At 38.1% G+C, this 20,301-nt stretch overlaps 1 protein-coding gene across 17 annotated transcripts in view; it reads right to left on the bottom strand.

Annotated features, from left to right (window-relative positions):
- Positions 1 to 20,301, bottom strand: part of UTRN (utrophin) — a 616,684-nt gene that overhangs the window by 233,169 nt on the left and 363,214 nt on the right. The window contains exon 1 of one of the 17 annotated variants that reach the window (XM_023551381.2): positions 6,529 to 6,800. The exons of the other annotated variants lie outside the window; for them this stretch is intronic. Within the exon in view, the coding sequence (XP_023407149.2) occupies positions 6,529 to 6,660 (132 nt within the window). The 5' untranslated portion in view covers positions 6,661 to 6,800. Of the gene's footprint in view, positions 1 to 6,528; positions 6,801 to 20,301 lie in introns of those variants that run through there. 17 annotated transcript variants of the gene reach the window in all.

Raw genomic sequence — 20,301 nt, 5'->3', positions numbered from 1 at the left:
ATTAACAAGTATAATAAACTCAAAGCAAATCATGGGAGTTTGCACTTCAGTGGAAGGGAAGCATTTATTAATAACTTGCAACATACCATATCTTATGATTTTCTATGTTTAAAAGTATGTTCATACATACTATCATTTTAAAGTACTTAAAATTCATACATATAAATTAAAAATAAATGCCAATATATGGTGTCAAAGAAGCCCTGGTGGCATAGTGGTGAAAAGCTTGGCTGCTGACCAAAAGGTCAGCAGTTCGAATCCACCAGCTGCTCTGTGGAATCCCCATGGGGTATAGTTCTACCCAGCCCTTGTTTTTTTTGTTTTGTTTTGTTCATGGTGTCAAAAGTCATCACATTCTTACAAAAAGTAATGAAGTAATTGCCTAAGGGGCTACAAGCCAGAGAAATTAAGAACTAGACATAAATATCTTAACAGTTTGTATAGGAAAAAGGAGCTAACTGTTAATAATAGTGAGGGGTCTATCAACGCATGAACTATTCTTGTACCAAAAAGGAAATGTAAAAAGTTTCTTAATGGCAGTCACAAATAAATGGACCCTTTACACTGTCACTTGTGTTCAAAATCATTTCACATTACATGACAATGTTCCCAAACATAAACAAAAGAATGAAAACATATTAACAGATCCAGCAATTTGACTCCTAGGTATACTATCCAAGAGAAAGGAAAACATATGTCCCCCGAAAAAACTTGTACATATAAGTTCATAGCAGCATTATTCATAATAGCCAAAAAGTGACAACAATCCAAATGTCTATCAATTCATGAATGGATATATAAAATAAGGTATAACCATAGAATTGAATATTATTTCGTAGTAAAAAGAAAGGAAATACAGATACATGCTAAAATATGGACAACCTTTGAAAACATGATGCTAAGTGAAAGATGTCAAATGGACCCTGGCTGAAAGCAGAGAATACAAGAAAGATGTTTACCTGTGTTTTACTGACTACGCAAAGGCATTCAACTATGTGGATATAACAAATTACGGACAACATTATGAAGAATGGGAATTTCAAAACACTTAATTGTGCTCATGAGAAACCCACATATAGATCAAGAGACAGTTGTTCGAACAGAACAAGGGGATACTGCATGGTTTAAAGTCAGGAAAGGTGTGTGGCAGGATTGTATCCTTTCACCATACTTATTCAACCTGTATGCTGCATAAATAATCTGAGAAACTGGAGAATATGAAGAAGAACGTGGCATCAGGATTGGAGGAAGACTCATTAACCTGCGATACACAGATGATACAACATTGCTTACTGAAAGTGAAGAAGACTTGAAGTACTTACTGATGAAAAGGATCAAAGACCACAGTCTTCAGTATGGATTGCATCTCAACATAAAGAAAACCAAAATCCTCAAAGCTGGACTATCTTAGTCACCTCGTACTGCTATAACAGAAATACCACAGCTGGATGGCTTTAACAAAGAGAAGTTTATTCTCTTACAGTCTAGTAGGCTAGAAGTCTGAATTCAGGACATCGGCACCAGGGAAGGCCTTCTCTCTCTGTCAGCTCTGGAGGAAGGTCCTTGTCGTCAGTCTACCCTTGGTGTGGGAACTTCTCAGTGCAGCAACCTCAGGTCCAAAGGATGCACTCTGTTACCAGCACTGCTTTCTTGGTGGTATTAGGCCCCCATGTCATTTCTCTCTTTTATATCTCAAAAGAGATTGGCTATCTAATCTTGTAGATCTCATCAATATAACTGCCACTTATGCAGCTCATTATATCAAGTGATAGGGTTTACAACACATGGGGAAATCACATCACATGACAAAAGGGTAGACAATCATCCAATACTGGGAATCATGGCCTAGCCAAGTTGACAGACATTTTCGGGGGACACAATTGAATCCATGACATGGACCAATAAGCAACATCATGATAAACAGAAAAGACTGAAGTTGTCAAGGATTTCCCTTTACTTGAATCCACAATCAGTGTCCATGGAAGCAGCAGTCAAGAAATCAAACAACGTATTGCACTGGGCAAATCTGCTGCAAAAAGCAAAGATGTCACTTTGAGGACTAAGGTGCACCTGACTCAAGCCATGGTATTTTCAATTGCCTTATATGCATGTGAAAGCTGGGCAATGAATAAAGAAGACCGAAGAAGAACTGATGCCTTTGAATTATGATGTTGGCAAAGAATATTGACTATACGATGGACTGAGAGAAGAATGAACAAATATATCTTGTAAGAAGTACAGCCAGAATGCTCCTTAGAAGTGAGGATGCTGAGAATTCATCTTACGTACTTTGGACGTGTTATCTGGAGGGACCAGTCCCTGGAGAAGGACACCATGCTTGGTAAAGATGAGGGTCAGCAAAAAAAGACCCTCAACAAAATGAACAGACACAGTGGCTACAACAATGGGCTCAAGCGTAACAATGACTGTGAGGATGGCACAGGACTGGCTACTGTTTCGTCCTGTTGTATATAGGGTCGCTATGAGTAGGAACCGACCAGGCAGCACCTAACAAGTCACAGAAGCCAGTCACAAACAACCACATATTGTATGATCCCATTTAAATGAAATATCCAGAATGGCAAATCTATAAAGTAGATTCATGGTTACCTAGGGCTGGGAAAATGGGGATATTGGTGAGTAATGGCTAAGATGCGTGAGGTTTCTTTTTGGGGTGATGAAAATGTTTTAAAATAAACTGCAGTGACAGATATACAACTCTGTCAATATACTAAAAACCACTCAGTTGTATATTTTAAATAAATGAATTGTATGGTATGTGAATTATAACTCAATAAAGCTGTTCTAAAAACTAAATCCATTAGAAGAAGTTACACCTCCCCTCTACTGTCTTCTTTGATCCTTTCCTCATAAACTCTATTCTTGAGTCAACACTGCCAGAGGCAGAAAGAATCTAAACCATCCCAGCCATGGATCTGTGGGGAATTAGTCTTCTCTACTAGTTGTCCAACAGAGTTCCCCATTGAACAATCACAAAGAGACAGCCCACCTAACACGATCCCAGCCGTTAAACAGAACTACTGTACCGAAGTTCCTCGATTCACGTTACAGGTTCACTTGCTATCCCAAAAGTAGAATGCGCCTATGAAACCTTTCCTAAGCCAAAACGGTGTAAAGATGCAATTACCACTAATTTATATAGGAAAATTTTTTAAGCATTCCTAAACCCAAAAATTAACACACAAAATCATACCAAATAACATATAAAACCCTTAATGAGCTCTCTTAGGCTTTTCTGATACCATCTTGCTAACGGATGTGCAAAATAAATTGAAATGAAGCACAGACGTTCACAGACACAGTTTAAAGCTGTGATGGCTTGATGTGGAGATGCAGAGTGTAGTTCCCCGAGAAGGAGACTGTCGACACCACTCTTGCTGCTCTGGGCGCAAGCTGCCTTTTTAATGCCTGGCTGCAAAACCCTATTTCTACTTTTCGCCTTTTTTGTAAAAGTGAAAATCCTCTATGGATTTTTTTTCAGTTATCAAAAATGGGTACCAATTAGGTCTAAAAACGAGTAATGTAAAGAGAACTTCTGAAAAGTAAAGAACACCTGTACTTCTAGGTGCCTCAACGGTTAAGAATTTTCTAAACTCAAATGTTTATGGCCTATTTATCTAACCCTAAACAACATCAAGATAAATTGTAAAGAAATAGAAACTTGTCAACTATTTCCTTCTACTTGGAGCAACAACCAACATTTATGGAAGCAGCAGTCAAGAAACAAAAGATGTATTACACTGGGCAAATCTGCCACAAGATTTTTTGAAAGTTTTAAAAAGCAAAGATGTCACATTGATGGCTAACGTGTGCCTGATCTGAGCCATGCATGGTCTTGTTAATTGCCTTGTATGCTTGTGCAAGCTGGACAATGAAAAAGAAAGATGAAGAACGGATGCATTGGAATTGCAGTGTGGTGGAGAATACTGAATATACCATGGATTGCCAGAAGAATAACAAATCAGTCTGAGAAGAAATACAAGCAGAATGCTCCTTAGAAGCTAAGAGGGTGAGACTGTCATGCTTACTTTGGGCACGTCATCAACAAAGACCAGTTGCTAGATGAGATCAAGGAGGGAAAGCCTCAACAAGATGAACTGACACAATTGCCCCAACAATGGATTCAAACATACCAATGATCATAATGATAGCACAGGACCAGGTAACGTTTTGTTTTGATATTCATAAGGCTGTCACAAGTCAAAACTAACTCAATGGCAACTAACAACAACAACAAACTTCTGAGTTCTTGACCAGGGAAGAATGACTTTTTGTCCACAAATCCCATACATGGATTTGTCCCTGCCGTGCTACCACAATATGATCCTGTAGTTTGCCTAGATGTGCCTGAACCATGGGAACTCCCCAGGACCACCTGTCTTGACAGCCAGGTGGAGCCTTGATGCTCAGCTGTGCAGCTGGACATCTGTGGCCAGAGAGATCACCTATCCCCACCCCAAGAACCTTCCACCTCATAAGCAGACACTATACTGACAAAGCTTGAGATCACAAGACAGTTGAGGATTGAGATATTTTCTGACAAAGAGCAAATAAAACGTTTTCAAGTATTTTCAGTGTCTTGAGAGCAAGTTTAGAAAAAGCATTTTAAAAGAATTTATCATAATGAAGGGAAGGGAAAAGAAACGCACTGTTCTAACAGATCAGTAGAAATATCCAGCCAACTCATCCAACAGAACTAAAAAGAGTATTAGTGGAATACAGCACATTAAATGGTACTTACACTGCTTTTCCTTTTGATGATTACCCTGGTGACAACCTGAAAGAAAGTGTGTATTCCCTGAGATCATGTCGCGCACTTCCGAGGAAGATATATTTTTGTGACCAATGTGGAGGAACAGCAGGTTACATTTCAAGCTTTTTTACTCCATAAGAAATACATTACCTGACTGGACAGGTAAAAGATTTATAAATAAGCACTTCCAATGTATTTTGTTAAATGTCTCATTATTTGGAATGAAGTATTAGCGAAGTACTAGATTATGCCATGTATTGATTGATTACAACATACTTCACAAAGGTAAATATTTAGAATACAAAGTAACGCGTATTCATACACAGCATATCAAACATTTGTAAAAACTAATCATTGGTATGCTTTCCTCATTAAGACGGGGTAAAAATGAAAGATTAAATATTAGTAGCCGTCAGGGAAGGGAGTTTCTGTGGCTCAGTATTGAGGACAATATTTAACAAAACTCCATATCTCTGCTGTGGAGAAAGACCACCTAAAAGTCTGAGGCTGTGGAAACCATGTTTGCTATCATTTTGCCCCTCATTTTTCTGGGTTTTCAAGAAAAAAAAAAAAAGGAGTTAAATAACTGTGCAAACTGTTAATGTGGTCAGCTATTAACTGCAAGCTTAGAGGTTGGAGGCTACCCAGAGGTGCCCTGGAAGAAAGGCCTGAGGATCTACTTCTATAAATTCAGCCACTGAATACCCTAAGGGGCACAATTCTACTCGGACACACCTGGGGTCGCCATGAGTTGGAATTGATTCCACTGCAATTGGTTTGGTGTTTCTCGTTTGTTTGTTTTTAAATCTGTCTCTAAGTTTCTATTACTTCCCAGATCTCAAATATGGGGAGATGCCCCCCCCTTTTACTGAGATTCTGTAACTACACCCACAAGATATTTCTCAATTCTTGGTTTCCTTGTCTGTTTCCACATATCTGTAAGAGATTTGCTTAACAGTTGGATACAATTACGACACAGAAGATAGGCAATATGAAAAACCAAAAAAGCAAATTAAAAAAAAAATTCATTTTCATATCCATTAGATCAATTGAAACTTAATGTCTTTTCAAACGGGACTGAGTTGAAAGGAAATGAGTTTTCTCCCTACAGCTTTGGTTCTCTCAAGATACATGAAAGGCTAGAGGGTCCCAAAGGAGCTCAGAAAGCTCACTGAGACGCCTGTTCTAATAAATTTCTTTACATTTTGACATACCCTGGGGCCTCCTCAGGTCCTTCAGAAGCCAAGGTGTCTGGAAGACTTTTTCCTTAAACATCTGAAGGGTGGGAACGTCAGTTCTCTAGGATTACTCAGAAAAGTTCAGGATTACTTCACCATGGAAAATGTAACCTCAATTCCTTCTAAATTATTTTTCTCCCTTTTTCTTTCTTGTTCAGAGTGTTAGTATGCCATGGTGAAGTGTAAGACCTATTGTCTTCCCGATACCAACTGAGAAATTAAAAACAAAAAAAAAGATGTTTTACAAAAGGGAAAAATAAGAAACAGCCCAAAGCCCTCACAAACAAACAACGGAGAAAGAAAATTAAAGGAGAGCTGATGCATGGTAGACTAAATGAAAGAAAATATTCTACATTCCCTTGTAATCAAGCAAGCACCTCTCTTGACACCCCTGATTACCTGCTAAATTACCAAGATTTTCCAACACAGATGCCAAGCTCTCCATTCTCCCTACCCCTCCTTTCCATTACAAAACCTTTTCTTTCCTCCCCTTCATTACGTATTCCCACAAATTACCCAGTAGTTTCTGGACTTGGAAGGATGATGAACCTTAAATATTTCACAAGTTCCACAGGCAGAAATCTCATTACAAGCTTCCTCTCTTTTGCTCCAACATGTGGAATACAAGTTCTGCTGTAAGACAACCATAGTTGGAGTTTGCCTGGCAAAATCAGTGAATTCCAGAAAAAAATGCTACTCAGGGATAGTTCCATGTCATCTTAAAAAGAATTGCTATGAACATACGCACACTTCTGTTTTTATTTCTAGCAAGGCAGAAGTAAAAACTTCTACTCAACCCTTGTACTAGGACGGCGTTATCAGTTACTAGGTTCCGCAAAACACAGGAGCTGAGAAGGATCCTTCCACCACAGCTGAGCTGACATCTTATGCTTCATGGCAACTGACGCCATGCCATCGCCTATAATACAAGTGTGTGTAAGAATGTAAGGTAAATCAAGGGAGGCAGAAAGAACCAATGTCAAAATAATGAAAGCATCTTCTTTTCCTTTTTTTCATAAAGATCAAAACTCTTATTAGGAAGCTTATAGGGAAGAGCGGGGAGCAGAATGAGGGGCAAGGAGGGATAGCAAATGGAATTCAGGACACACGGTCAGGTACATAAATACTGAACTCAGGACAAAGCTTCAAGCCACCAAACAGGATAAATGATTTTACCAGCACACAGCCCCCTTGTGTTATGCAGAATAACTTGAGTATGCATATGATTATTTAAATAGTCCAGGATTATTTGATAAATTATTTATTAATAACCTGTTACTTATCAGAAACTCTGCAAAATATGAAAACTAACAAGACCAAGCTTTCTGTTAGAATGTTAATCCTAATTTTTGAATGCTCTAAAATTGAAAAAGGAGCCTGGTTTTATGGTGGTTAAGCCAAAAGGTTAGCGTTTTGAACATACCAGCCACTGTGCAGAAAAAAGATGTAGCAGTCTGCTTCCATAAAGATCACAGCCTCAGAAATCTTATGGAGCAGTTCTACTCTGTCCTACAGGGTCACTATGAGTTGGAACGGACTCAAGGGCAATGGGTTTTTGGTAAAACTTTAAAAATCGTTCTCCAGTTTCCTAGTCTTCACTCCATATTCAACATAATTTAGCAGGTGTGCAACATGCCTTAAAATGACACAAATATATCTAATTTTAAAATGCTCTTACAGATGGAATCAGCTTTGAGATATCTAAATCATGTCATGGCTAACACAGATGCAGTCTCGACTCAGGGCACCGTGATTTCACTGAAACATCAGCAATGTCGTATAGAAAATACTCTGAACAAGTAATCAGTGTTTAAAAGAATCAATCCCTGTATTTAAATACTTCACATAATAAGCGCATTCAGGACTCAGTGTTCCCACTTCCCTGCTGGCCCCAGAGAACGGTAATCACGAGAGTAAGAACGGTGGTCACCTCCTGACTGAAAAGAGGGGGTGCAATCTGAGGACACATAGATAGTTTCTAAGGACCAACAATAACTTTTTCCTGAGGTTTGTTTTTTTTTTTAATGTTTCATTTTGTACACATATTTTATGTACAGTTCTGTATGTATTCTGTGCTTCAAAATAAAAAACAATATAGCAAGTATCTCCAGGAGGATACACAAGAAACTGTTATCAATGGCTGCCTTTGAGAAAGTAACTACACCCGAGGGTAGGGTAAAAGATAATATTTAGTATACATTCTATTTGCTACTTTTTTTTAAAACAAAATATATGTACCAGTTTTTAAAAACAAATAATAGCGATTAAATAAGTAAAGGTGAAAACCTTGCTGTGATGGTTAATGTCCACTTGGCAAGGTTATGATTCTCAGCAGTTTAGCAGGCACTATGTAATCATCTTCCATTTTGTGATCTGAAGTAAGTAGCCAATCAGTTGAAAGAAGAGTTTCCTTCAGGGTGGGGCCTGCCTCCCAGCGTATAAATGGATGTTCTGGAGAAGATCACTCTCTTTTCCTTGACCTTGCACTCTTCTCATTGTCTGACCTCCAGTTCTTGGAACGTGAGCTTACAGAAGTCTCTGGCCTGCTGCCTGACCTGCAGATTTTAGATTCACCAACCCCGGCAACACACTGAGCCAGCAGAGGCCTCCAGCTTCTGCCTGACCCGCAGACTTTGGGTTCGTCAGCCCCCGCAACCAAGTGAGCCAGCAGAGGTCTTCAGACTGTTGCGTGACCCACAGATTTGGGACTTATCATTCCCCACAGTTGTGTGGGCCATTTCCTTGAAGTAAATCAATCTCTCCCTCTCACTCTGTGTGTGTGTGTGTAAATTTATATATACACGTATACAAACATATATATACTTCGTTGGTTTTGCTTCCTCTAGATAACCCAGACTAAGACACTTGGTCATACATGGCTTTATAATTATAGGTAAACAATGAAGATCTGTGTCCCACAGTTAAAGGGAAAGGTCTTCAAAAACTGGTGTAAGCTCTGCCAGCACCTATGCTCAGCATAAAAGAAAATATCAGAGTGCTACAAAGACAACACTTAACTTTTCATATCAAAACCAAAAAAACCAAACCCGCTGCCATTGAGTGGATTCCAAATTGTAGAGACCCTATGCGCATGGATGGAACAAAAGATTACAGAATAGGTACTTCAGCTCAGGCACTGATTCCTTTGTGTAGATCAAATTCATTCCTCAGTGATCTACTCAGACTTAAGACATAAACAAGAAGCTGCAAAATGAAACGCCTAAAAGAAACAGACAGGAAACGTAAATGCACCAAGTTCTTTGTGTAAGAAAAATAACAGCACAAACTTGATGTTACACAACCAACAAACTCAGTGTTGGGAGAAACTTGGCAGCTGATAGGGACCCTGGGGAACAGCAGAGCACATAAGCCATATGCTCACTTCCAAGCAACTGATGCCATGGGGAATCCCAATGTTACTAAATCTACCAATTTTTCAGAAGAAATTATTTTCAACTAAGGGAAACAAAGTTTCTCGCAAAATATAGTCCTGGGGTTGGGCTGTCTTTCACAATCATTGCTATTCTTGAGGCCACTGTTGCAGCCACTGTGTCAATGCATCTCATTGAGGGTCTTCCTCTTTTTCACTAACGCTTTGCTTCACCAAGCATGATGACCTTCTCCAGGGACTAGTCCCTCCTGATAACATGTCCAAAGTATGTGAGACCTAGTCTCACCATGGAAACCCTGGTGGCGTAGTGGTTAAGTGCTACAGCTGCTAACCAAAGGGTTGGCAGTTCAAATCTGCCAGGCGCTCCTTCGAAACTCTATGGGGCAGTTCTACTCTGTCCTATAGGGTTGCTATGAGTCAGAATTGACTCGATGGCACCGTGTTTTTTTGGTAGTCTCACCATCCCTGCTCCTAAAGAGCCATTCTGGCTGTACTTCTTCCAAGACAGAACTGTTCGTTCTTTTGGCAGTCCACGGCATATTCAATATTCTTCATCAACACCATAATTCAAATTTATCAATTTTTCTTCAATCTTCCTTACACATCACCAAGCTTTTACAAGCATATGAGGCAAATGAAAATACCATGGCTTGGGTCAGGCGCACCTTAGTCCTCAAAGCGACGTTTTTTATTTTTAAGACTTTAAACAGGTCTTTTGTAGCAGATTTGTTCAAGGCAACATGTCATTTGGTTTCTTGACTGCTGCTTCCGTTGGCACTGATCGTGGATCCACGTAAAATGAAACCCTTGACGACTTCAATATCAGTGTAAGATTACCTCCCCAATATGTATTCTATAACCTGTTGCTGAATAAAGGGAACATATTCCATGAATAAGCATTCTTTTTAAAAAGGCTTGAAATCTATAAAACACTGACAGTGCAAACAAAGAATGAATTGGACCCTATTTTTATAGACTGCAAGGCACTAGAACATTTTGCACCAAGGATATTAAATAGCTGACTTATTGATATACCTCAAAGGAGACTACCATTTTTCGTCACTGAATTCTGTGCACCATAAGGAAAATAAAAACCATCTTCAGTGCCCTAAAGATCCATGTCAATCTATGAATGAAACAGAGTAGCCGGAGTAATGAATAATTATTATCATTTAGTATTATTTACAAAATAGCCTTAAACACTAAATATTTCTATCATTGCTATTTACAAATACAACACTTTGTATTTCTAACAATTCAAAGGTGCATTAAAGGTGTATTTTATATCCAAGTTCCTCAAATGATTGAAATATTGACTTTATAGGCTCCAGAGAAAGCTGTAAATTAATTTTCTCTTCTTCCAGATGAGTCAACTGAGGGTCAGAGAACTTAAGTGACTTGATGCAACACACACAGCTACTAAAGTGGCAAAATCAGGACCCACACCCAGGTGTCCAATTAACACAACTGACTCTGGCCGATAAAGTCCACCCCCGTAAAAAAAAAATAAGTTTATATGGAAGATTCCTTTATAATTTTCTGGAAGAAACCTGGCTGAATGATAGCAATGTCAGTATATTTCTTTTAAAATGCCACTCATACTTGGTGTTGCAAACATAAATGACCAGCAATGCCTTGATGGAGCTGCCAGTAATATTTTTCTTATATTAGTTAGTTGTATCACTCAACGGCACTGGGTACTGGGTATCATGTTTTTAGATCGAGGGGATTCAAAACAATATAGATATCATCTGCAACAATCATGGCCAAATATGAGAGCAAAAGTTACTTTCAAACACAGATGGGAGTATCTACAATCCTTTCCTGTTTTCTAGAGTTAAATTTCCTCTTTGTAAGGAAACATATTTCAAAGATCCGTTTATAAATAAAAACCTATAAATGTTGATGTTTTATTTCCCCTTGGATGTGATACGGCATTATTATACAGATGATTTCCAATAAACCTGCAGAGATATCAGAACAAAACCCATATTATTAATCCATTTCAGAATAATAAACGAGTATAAATTTCTTATCAGTGAATCTCACAAATTTGTATATGGCTATTATTCTCAAATTTGATTGTCCTAATATTACTAATATTTTTTCTTGATTATAAGGCACCATTCATTGTAAGATAACACACTGATTTGATTGTTCTAATATTACTAATATTTTTTCTTGATTATAAGGCACCATCCATTGTAAGATAACACACTGATTCAATGACAGATACTTTTGGGTTTAATACTACAAGCATGCACAAATGGTTTAAAAACAGAAAATATTCAACTGATTATTCATCACAATTTTATGACAAATGTGATACATTCATGAATGTAATGAAAATCTATTTATACTAAGATAAAGTAACTCTCTAAAGGAACATGCAAAAATAAGCAGGAGGAGGAAGAAGAAATAAGCATTTTCTCTTCCACAAACCATCCAGATCAGCTTACCAGACTGAGCATGTCCTAGGACATGAAGCAAATATTTATTAAACTCAGAAAATGAGCTCTCATATGCAGGGTAAGAGACGTGACAGTGATTCAGAGCCTTCACAGAATCTTACCTTTGAATACTATGAAAATTACTATGCTTTTCCTAGCCAAATATCAGCAACATTCACCTCTCATGTGCACAGACCACACAGGTTGTTTATCAAAATTATGGCAAGATTCTACATTAGCCATCAAGGAGGGAATACACAAATGGGAGAAGATAATCGCACTACAGTGAGGTAAACCCATAAAAACTCATTGCCATCGAGTTGATTCTGACTCATAACAACCCTACAGGACAGAGTAGAACTGCCCCATTGAGTTTCCAACAAGCACCTGGTTGAACAGGCAACCTTTTGGTTAGTGACCGTAGCACTTAACCACTACGTTACCAGGGTTTCCAAAATGAGGTAAGTGCTATATGGAAGATATTAACTAACTGCCATAGGAGCCCAAAGTAGGCAGTAAACTGATTCTGCCTGGAGGAGTTTAGAAAGAATGCACCAAGAAGATGACATCTGAGATGAGCCCTGAAGCATCAGTAAAAGTTTCTAGGAGAAAGGTATTCCAGTCAAGGGCCTGGTTTCTTTGAGAACCATGAAAAGTTTCAGGTATAACATGGTTTGTTCACATTAGCAATAAAACAAATTTCTCTCTAAAATGGTTCATAATTCATATTTTTTAACTCACTCAAATTGGTATTCCCTAACCTAATTAACCTAATAATAATTATTCCATATAAATATTATAATTAAACAGGCATTTTTCTAAGCACTTAAATGTAATAGCTCATTTGGCTGTCACAACCACCCTGGGAAGGAAGTACTAATCATCATGCCCATTTTAAAGATGGAAAAACTAAGGCCCAGAAAGGATAAGTAATTTGCCCAAGGTCAAACACTTTGAAAACAGTTGTGAGTCAGAATTTGACCTCAGGCTTCCTTCAGAGTTCTTGCTCTAAACCACATGCTGAATCATCAACCCCAATTATACTGCATCTGGTTGCTTTTACTATACGAGCATCTCCCCACTTCCACCTGCCAACCTGAGTATACTATGGACAAAAAGAATGGCGATCCCATACATCAAACCCGCCTCCTACCGCCTTTCCACTCCTCCTCTCCTTTTCTTTCTTTCCTCTCATTGTTGCAGACCTCAAAGCTGCCATTTCACACTACATTGTTATCGTTGTTAGTTGCCCTTGAGTCGATTCCAACTCATGGTGACCCTGTGTGTGCAGAGTAGAACTGCTCCACAGGGTTTCGAAGGCTGTGACCTTTTGGAAACAGATTGCCAGCCCGTCTTCAGAGGTGCCTCTGGTGGGTTAGAGCTACCAACCTTTTGGATAGCAGTCAAGTGCTTAACCATTTGTACCACCCAGAGCCTCCATTTTCATTCTACACTAATCCCTTATTCTCTCATCCTCATGGTAATGTCACCAATATAGTAGCAAAATTAAAAGAACAAAGGCAAAAGTTTGTTTGAGACAGGTAAATCCCCTGAACCATCTTGTCCCAGACTCACCAAACCTTTTACCAGAGAGGACAGATTTTCATGAAATACAGAACCAGAGATGTGGGGGAAAAAATACATAGATTACAAGAGATGGAAAACAATTAGTAAGAAGAAAATCAAGTATTGTTTTGGATGCTATTTCTCATTTACTACATTTCAGCACATCGACAGCAAAAACTGAACATCTCCCACGTAATACAGTTTAAAGTATAATGTTACTTCTTGCACTTTTGAAACAAGGCTTTTCAAATTGATTTTAAAATAAGAAAAGCCTCCATGTCTGCCATTTAAGCAGATGGTGCCTTTATTAGAACAGGAACAGAAGCTAAAAGAGCAACAGCTCACACATACAGATTGATTTACCTAGGTATGAGAGTTAAAGGAACTAAAATTGGAGCAAAAACATATTAGCTAATAAAACTCAAACAGAGAGTTTAGCAGCACAGGTGGGCACTTAAAAACGATTTAAACAAGCTGGCATGGAGCAGTGACATCTTCCACTCTGCAATCATGGCCATCACAATGGGTTATGACCTCATTAAACCTGCAAGCTAACCCAGAATAAGCCAGGCTCCATACAAGCAGAAGGCATCTAAAGCAAGCCACCGATACAGGAAAAATCTAATATATAACCTTCCTTTTGCTTCTTGACGAAAAAGAGAAAGGCAGACAGATACATTCATATAGGCAGATCGAATTTCTGGAACAGAGCTCGGGCTCAAGGAGATTCTGTATTTAAACAATACAGGGGTTGAGCCACTCCAGGTTTAAAGACCTTTCACATCAGAGACTGAATGCCCTTCCTCCTGGGTGGTCTAGTGTTAAATCATCCACATTGTTTTTAAATGCTTCCTTATTTCTAACTCAGCTGTCATATGAACATTAATTCACAAAACCACACACAGGATTGGGAGAGATCTTAAGAGGTTACTGAAGTGATCTTCTATCCTATGGAGTCTGTCTAACTTTGTCTTCTCCAGATTATGTGCTAGAAGTAGTAGAGGTGGGATGCTTTAAATTGTTTCGGTACATTTTGGCAAACTCAACCAAATTCCAGGGCAGCTACATGTAGATTAAAGGAACTCTCCAGAATTAAGTAGAACAAGAAATGTATTCTCCATTGTGCACTTCTTGAGAAATTTTCCAAGTTACCTTAACAGCTTTTCTTATACAGACACCCAACCGTTTCTGGACTTCTCCAATATTCTGGTTTAAGAGGCTGTACAGTTGTATTCTGCCTCATTAAGCTGTTATTCTACTTCATCTTATAATATGCTACATTTCTAGACCAACCAAATGGATACACAGAGTTGTCAAATTATAACATCATCACTTAAAGCAAAAGGCACTGATTAAACATCAAAAAATTCTAATGGCTTAAAAAAAAAGCACTTGTACTTTACAAATAAACATAGGATTGTGGTCATACTTCTGTATTTATTGACGGAAAAATTAATAATAATAACCCCAAAGCTGGCCAGTTGACTGATAAATAGTAAAACATGTATACTGACCAATTCCATATGAATTTCTGTGCTTATTTAATCACATAACATTTGTAATATGCTAGTAGACCTTGAGGGAGTCTTTTATAACTTTAAAACTACTAAGATCGTGACGCAATGGGCTATTTACTAAATGTCAACGAAATCAAATGATTCTATTTCAAAAGACTGAATAGTTGGATTTCATCAAGAGTCGTGTGTAGTTAAATTCTCTTCTAAACAAAGGCTCTCTTTTGAAAATACAGATTCTGACAGAAGAATACGAAATTTATTAAATACTACATCTAAACACTCCATTTTAAATCTCTGAGTGCAAATAAAACCTATTTGGTGCATCTTGACTTTTTTTTTGCGGGGCAGGGAGGCTGTTATTACTGTGTTTGGTGATGCAGGACTACACTGCGCTCTAGGGTAACTAATATAACATGTAAGTATAAAGTATTTCAACTCCCCAAAATTAAAAAAATTATGACAGAGGGCAAAAACAAAGTGCACAGTAGACACAAAAACAAATATCTGTTAAATGAACAAAACTGAAATCTGGTTTATTTTTTTAAATTTCTTGGCTAACTACTGAGTACTAAAATTATTCGAAGCAAATGGATTTTTAAAACCAACTATAAAGTCTTTCAGTCTGTAACTAAAATGCAGTTACGGATTTCCTGTGTTTTGTGCTCACCTAATGAACAAAAGTATAAATTCAAACTTCAAGTTGAAGACTGGCTTGGGCAAAGAGTATTCATAAAATTGGAAGAAATATTTTTTAAGGAATACCATGTGCAAGAAGACACTGTGTCCAGCAGTATAAACACTTTAAAACTGAATGTAATTTTTAAAAAATTTCAACCAAATCATTTCAAACTATAACTTTCAAACAGTGACAGATGGCTTCTCTGAATGGTCTCCATATCTTTTAATATAGTTTCAAAAAAAAAAAAAAAGATTCATCTTCTACATTACAATGTCAGTGCATTAAAACTCATATGTATCCCCTTTTAAAAACACCAACACGCAATTAAATCAAAGCAAGCTTACAAAGAATCAATACAATATAGTCAAAGTAAGGGATTTTCTAGCGGTTTGCTAAATCCAGAAACAGATTTTTATTATCTGGATAAATGGCTGGACTACATATTTCAGATAAGCATCCTTAAATTCTGAGACAAGCTTCTCAATGGCACTGAGTGGGTAGCAATAAATGCTCCCCTACAAGTCTATCCCTATCAGAAGAGTAACTGTTCAACTAATTAAATGCAAAGTGATTACGCTTCAACGATTTGGCCATGGGGAGAAGGGCTTATGAACATTTATAATAAAAAGAACACATTCCTAAAGAGAAGTCCATCTCAACTCTACTACAATGAACTGAAGAAGACGGGGCTGAGTACACTCTACTATAGACCCAAAAGCAGTCCAGTTCCTGTAGTTCATCCACAAAGCACGGCCACAGGGTGTTAGCCTGATAGGTGTTCAAAACAAATATAACACAAAATTCACAGCCTTGGCCTTATAAACACAGCCTTGGCAGATCCAGCTTTAAGAAATGTAACTTGCTGACGCTATCAAGAAGAACCCATTGTCATCGAGTGCATTCCAACTCATAACAACCCCACAGGACAGAGCAGAACTGCCCCATAGGGTTACCAAGGAGAAAAAAAAAAAAAACCCAGTGCCAAGGAGAGACTGGTGGAATCAAGCTCTTAACCACTGCACCACCAGGGCTCCTATCAAGAAGTAGTAGTTGCTAAACGCAAACCAAATTGCATTTTGGGTACCAAATTGAGGGGATCTGTTGTTTTATACTTCTAGTTATACTGGATTAAATATAGGGGATATGACGTAAATCACGACAAGTTTGAGAATAATTAATTGATGGCAGGGAGTGGACAGCTGGGCCAGGGGTGATAAAAAATACTCTTAGTTTGTGTTTCTAAACATGTCATCAGCATATTAGAAAAACTTCCCTTTCTATTGGCCAGAGTAAGGGGGTAGTAGATTCAATTCATCCTGAAGTCTTATCAAGTCACTAATAACTTAAAGCATGTGAACAGCTGGGAGACAGAACCAGTTCTCGTCCAATTGCAAATAAAGATTACCTCTGATCGGAAGAGGCTGTTCCCATTGACCCCACATGTGACCAACAGTATAGCAGTATTATGGCACATGTTCTGCCTGAAAATCAGTAAGGCTGGGTCCGAGTTGAATTCCTGGTGCTTTACTCAATAACGAATTTCTGTTCACAGATTCAAAGGCAAGGGAACAGTCATGAAAAGTCAAACATTCTTCCCATATTCCCAACAGATTTCTTCACCAGGTGGTAGAGCTCCTGGCACATCAGCGCTGCAGAAGCCCACCTGCGCCTGGAGTAGAACCTGGCACGAGAAAGGCAGGCTCACGATTTACAAGAAAAGAACTGGCATAGATTTCACAGAGCATGTCCAATGAGCCGGTGGTATACAATTTCGTGAGACTAATGAATTCTTTTCAAACACTGGAAAGACTATATTCTGAGTTTTATCAGGAGATATTAAATAACTATAATAATATAGATGAAAATCAAAGCAAAAGAGAACATTAAAAAAAAACCACACAAACTTTCAAAGCAACCACTGATCCTTGTCTGAATAAGAAACAAATACAATGGAGTCACAATTGTGATTAGCATTGGGATGCTTGTGGCTGCAAATTATTATGTCTTGGGACTCACTCCAAAAGCTCTGCTTATAGTTATTCCTCTCATCTGAATGACTCATTTTTATCAATTTGAAGATATCTGCTAAATTGCCTTTTAAGTCTAGCCACAAGTCTCACTTCATCAAGTGGTTCTTAATCAATAATGCTGATTATAAAGAGTTAATTGTAAGAATTTGTTTAAGCAATAATCTCAGAATCAACAATTTCTTAAATGGTTCGAGATTTCACCAATATATGCTATGTGGCATACTGTTTACCTAGTTCACAGTAACTGAATTAAACACAAGATACAATGTAATACAATCTTAAGGGCCAATGCTATGACAAGGAGGAATTACCACCTGGTGATCAGTGAAAACTGTTTGAGGAGAAGGAGATAGTAATGCAAACGTCCTGTGGTAGGAATAAGTTTCGTATGCACAAGGAAGAAAAACAAGGCCAATGTGACTCAAGGGTAGTGGGCTAAGACTGCAGGAACAATTTAAAAAATAAGATTAGAGTGACCAAAGGAAGCTTGGACATGTAGGCCCCAGAAGGGCAGGTTAAGAAGTTTGGATTTTTTTTTAAGTGTGATGGGAAGTCTTTAGAGGGTTTTAAGCCAAGAGAAGTGACATGACTTGATTTACATTCCTGAAAGATCACTATGGCTGCTGTTTCATTTTAGGGAAGTAATAATAGAAGCAAAAAGAACAATTAGATGGTGACTACACTTGCCCAGTAAAAATGTAATGCTTTGACAGATTAACAGTGTAAATCGGACAGAAGTATTCTGATTAAGAATACACTTGGAAGGCAGAGACCAATGTACTTGCTAAAGTGGTGGAGCATAAGGTCGGTGAGAAAATGACCAATTAAGCATTATTCACAGGGTATTGGTTTTAGCTAAAGGATTCAGAAACCAACCAGGGTGGGAAAATGTTTCCTATGAACACAGAGAAACTTCTAGGCCAAGCATCCAAAGGGGGAAGTAGTCTCGAAGGGCATCTATGGAGAAGTAAAACCTGAGTTGGCAACTACGGAATAAGACCAGCAGACTCCTTGAGAAAACATTCTACATAGACAGAGTGAATATGAAGACTTAACAAGGATACTTATTAAGGCTCAGAGGTAAGAGACTCATCAGAACACTTAAGAAACAGAATTAATTATAGTATTGTGGCCAAATAGCATAGGGAATGACTCTGGGAAGCTGTGTCATAAAATATCCATACTGACTAGAGTCCTTGGATGGTCCCAACAGTTAATGTGCATGGCTGCTAATCAAAATGTTAGAGGTTTGAGTCCACCCAGAGACACCTCAGAAGAATGTCCTGGCAATCTATTTCCCAAAAAATTCAGTCATTAAAAACTCTATGGAGCACAGTTCTCCTCTGACACACACGGGGTCGCCATGAGTTGGAGCTGACTCAACAGCAACTATGTCTTGACCACTTACTGAGGCTACAAATATACTGGTTTGTGGCTATTCCTTCAATAAAAGTATTTCTGAACATTACAAACTTTTTCATAAACTAAAACACTTATAGAAGGATGAGTAGTAATACTTCAAAACAAGTATTTTTTCTGTATCTCAAGCTTTCTATCAAGTATTTTACACCCTGTAAATAAATATCAGGAAGGAGGGGTCTGTTACTGATACTATCCAAGGTGAAACCTTAGATAAAATGAAATGTTGCTGTTAGGTGTCACCAAGTCAGGTCTGACTCACAGTGAAACTATGTACAACAGAACAAAACAGAACAAAATGCTGCCCAGTCCTGCACCATCCTCACAATTGTTGCTATGTTTGATCCCATGTTGCAGCCATTTTGTCAATCCATCTCATTAAGGGTCTTCCTCTCTTTTGTGACAGTCTATTTTACCAAGCATGATGTCCTCCTCCAGGGACTGTCCCCTCCTGATAACCTGTCCAAAGTACATGAGATGATGTCTCACCATCCTCACTTCTAAGGACCCTAACTTGTGCCTTTGGAATGTTCAGGGTTTCTTAAAAACTCATTTATCCAAAGCTAGAAATTATCTTTGTTTAATATCAGAATTGCTTCTAAACTCCTATAATTAACATGTAAATAACTTCCTTGGAAGAGGAACAACTTAGCAAAACCTTCTATTTCTAACCCTGCACAGACTCCATTGACCAAATTACTGAAAGGAATTTATCGGTCCTTACATTTAACACTACTATGCAAAAGCACACTCAATTGCTTCATTTGCAAGCTAACTGGGAGACAAAATGGTAGCTGACAACATTCAAGGAATACCAGGCTCCTTTTACTCATTCATTTGTTCATCACTCATTTATTCTGCTTGACAAATATGCAACCAACATGTAAACCACATTCTCTATCTGAGGAAATAATAGAATTATATTAGGATTTCCACTTATCTAGGAAAACTGGTTAACTTAATGGTTAGGTTCAAAAATTCACTGGAAACCCTCCCAGGCTCTGAAGTTGGGGGGAGGGTCTCAAGGAGTCTTCTGCATCTTTTTCTAGAGTTTGGTTGCTACTCCTTTCACTAATTTTTCTCCTTCATTTGCTCTTCTTAGCACTTGCTGGATCCTTTCTTCATGCTTGGCTATTTCCATTTCCAGATAACATTTAAGTTTTTGCACTTGTCTGCCACCAAAAATCTCATTTAACACCTTTCAAAATATCTTCTGGAAGCAGGCAGGAAGTATCAA

This window comes from Loxodonta africana, chromosome 1 (assembly GCF_030014295.1).
Source record: "Loxodonta africana isolate mLoxAfr1 chromosome 1, mLoxAfr1.hap2, whole genome shotgun sequence".
NCBI classification, from domain to species: domain Eukaryota; kingdom Metazoa; phylum Chordata; class Mammalia; order Proboscidea; family Elephantidae; genus Loxodonta; species Loxodonta africana.
The sequence above is the reverse complement of the archived record's forward strand: the minus strand, read 5'-3'. Positions and strand labels throughout refer to the sequence as shown.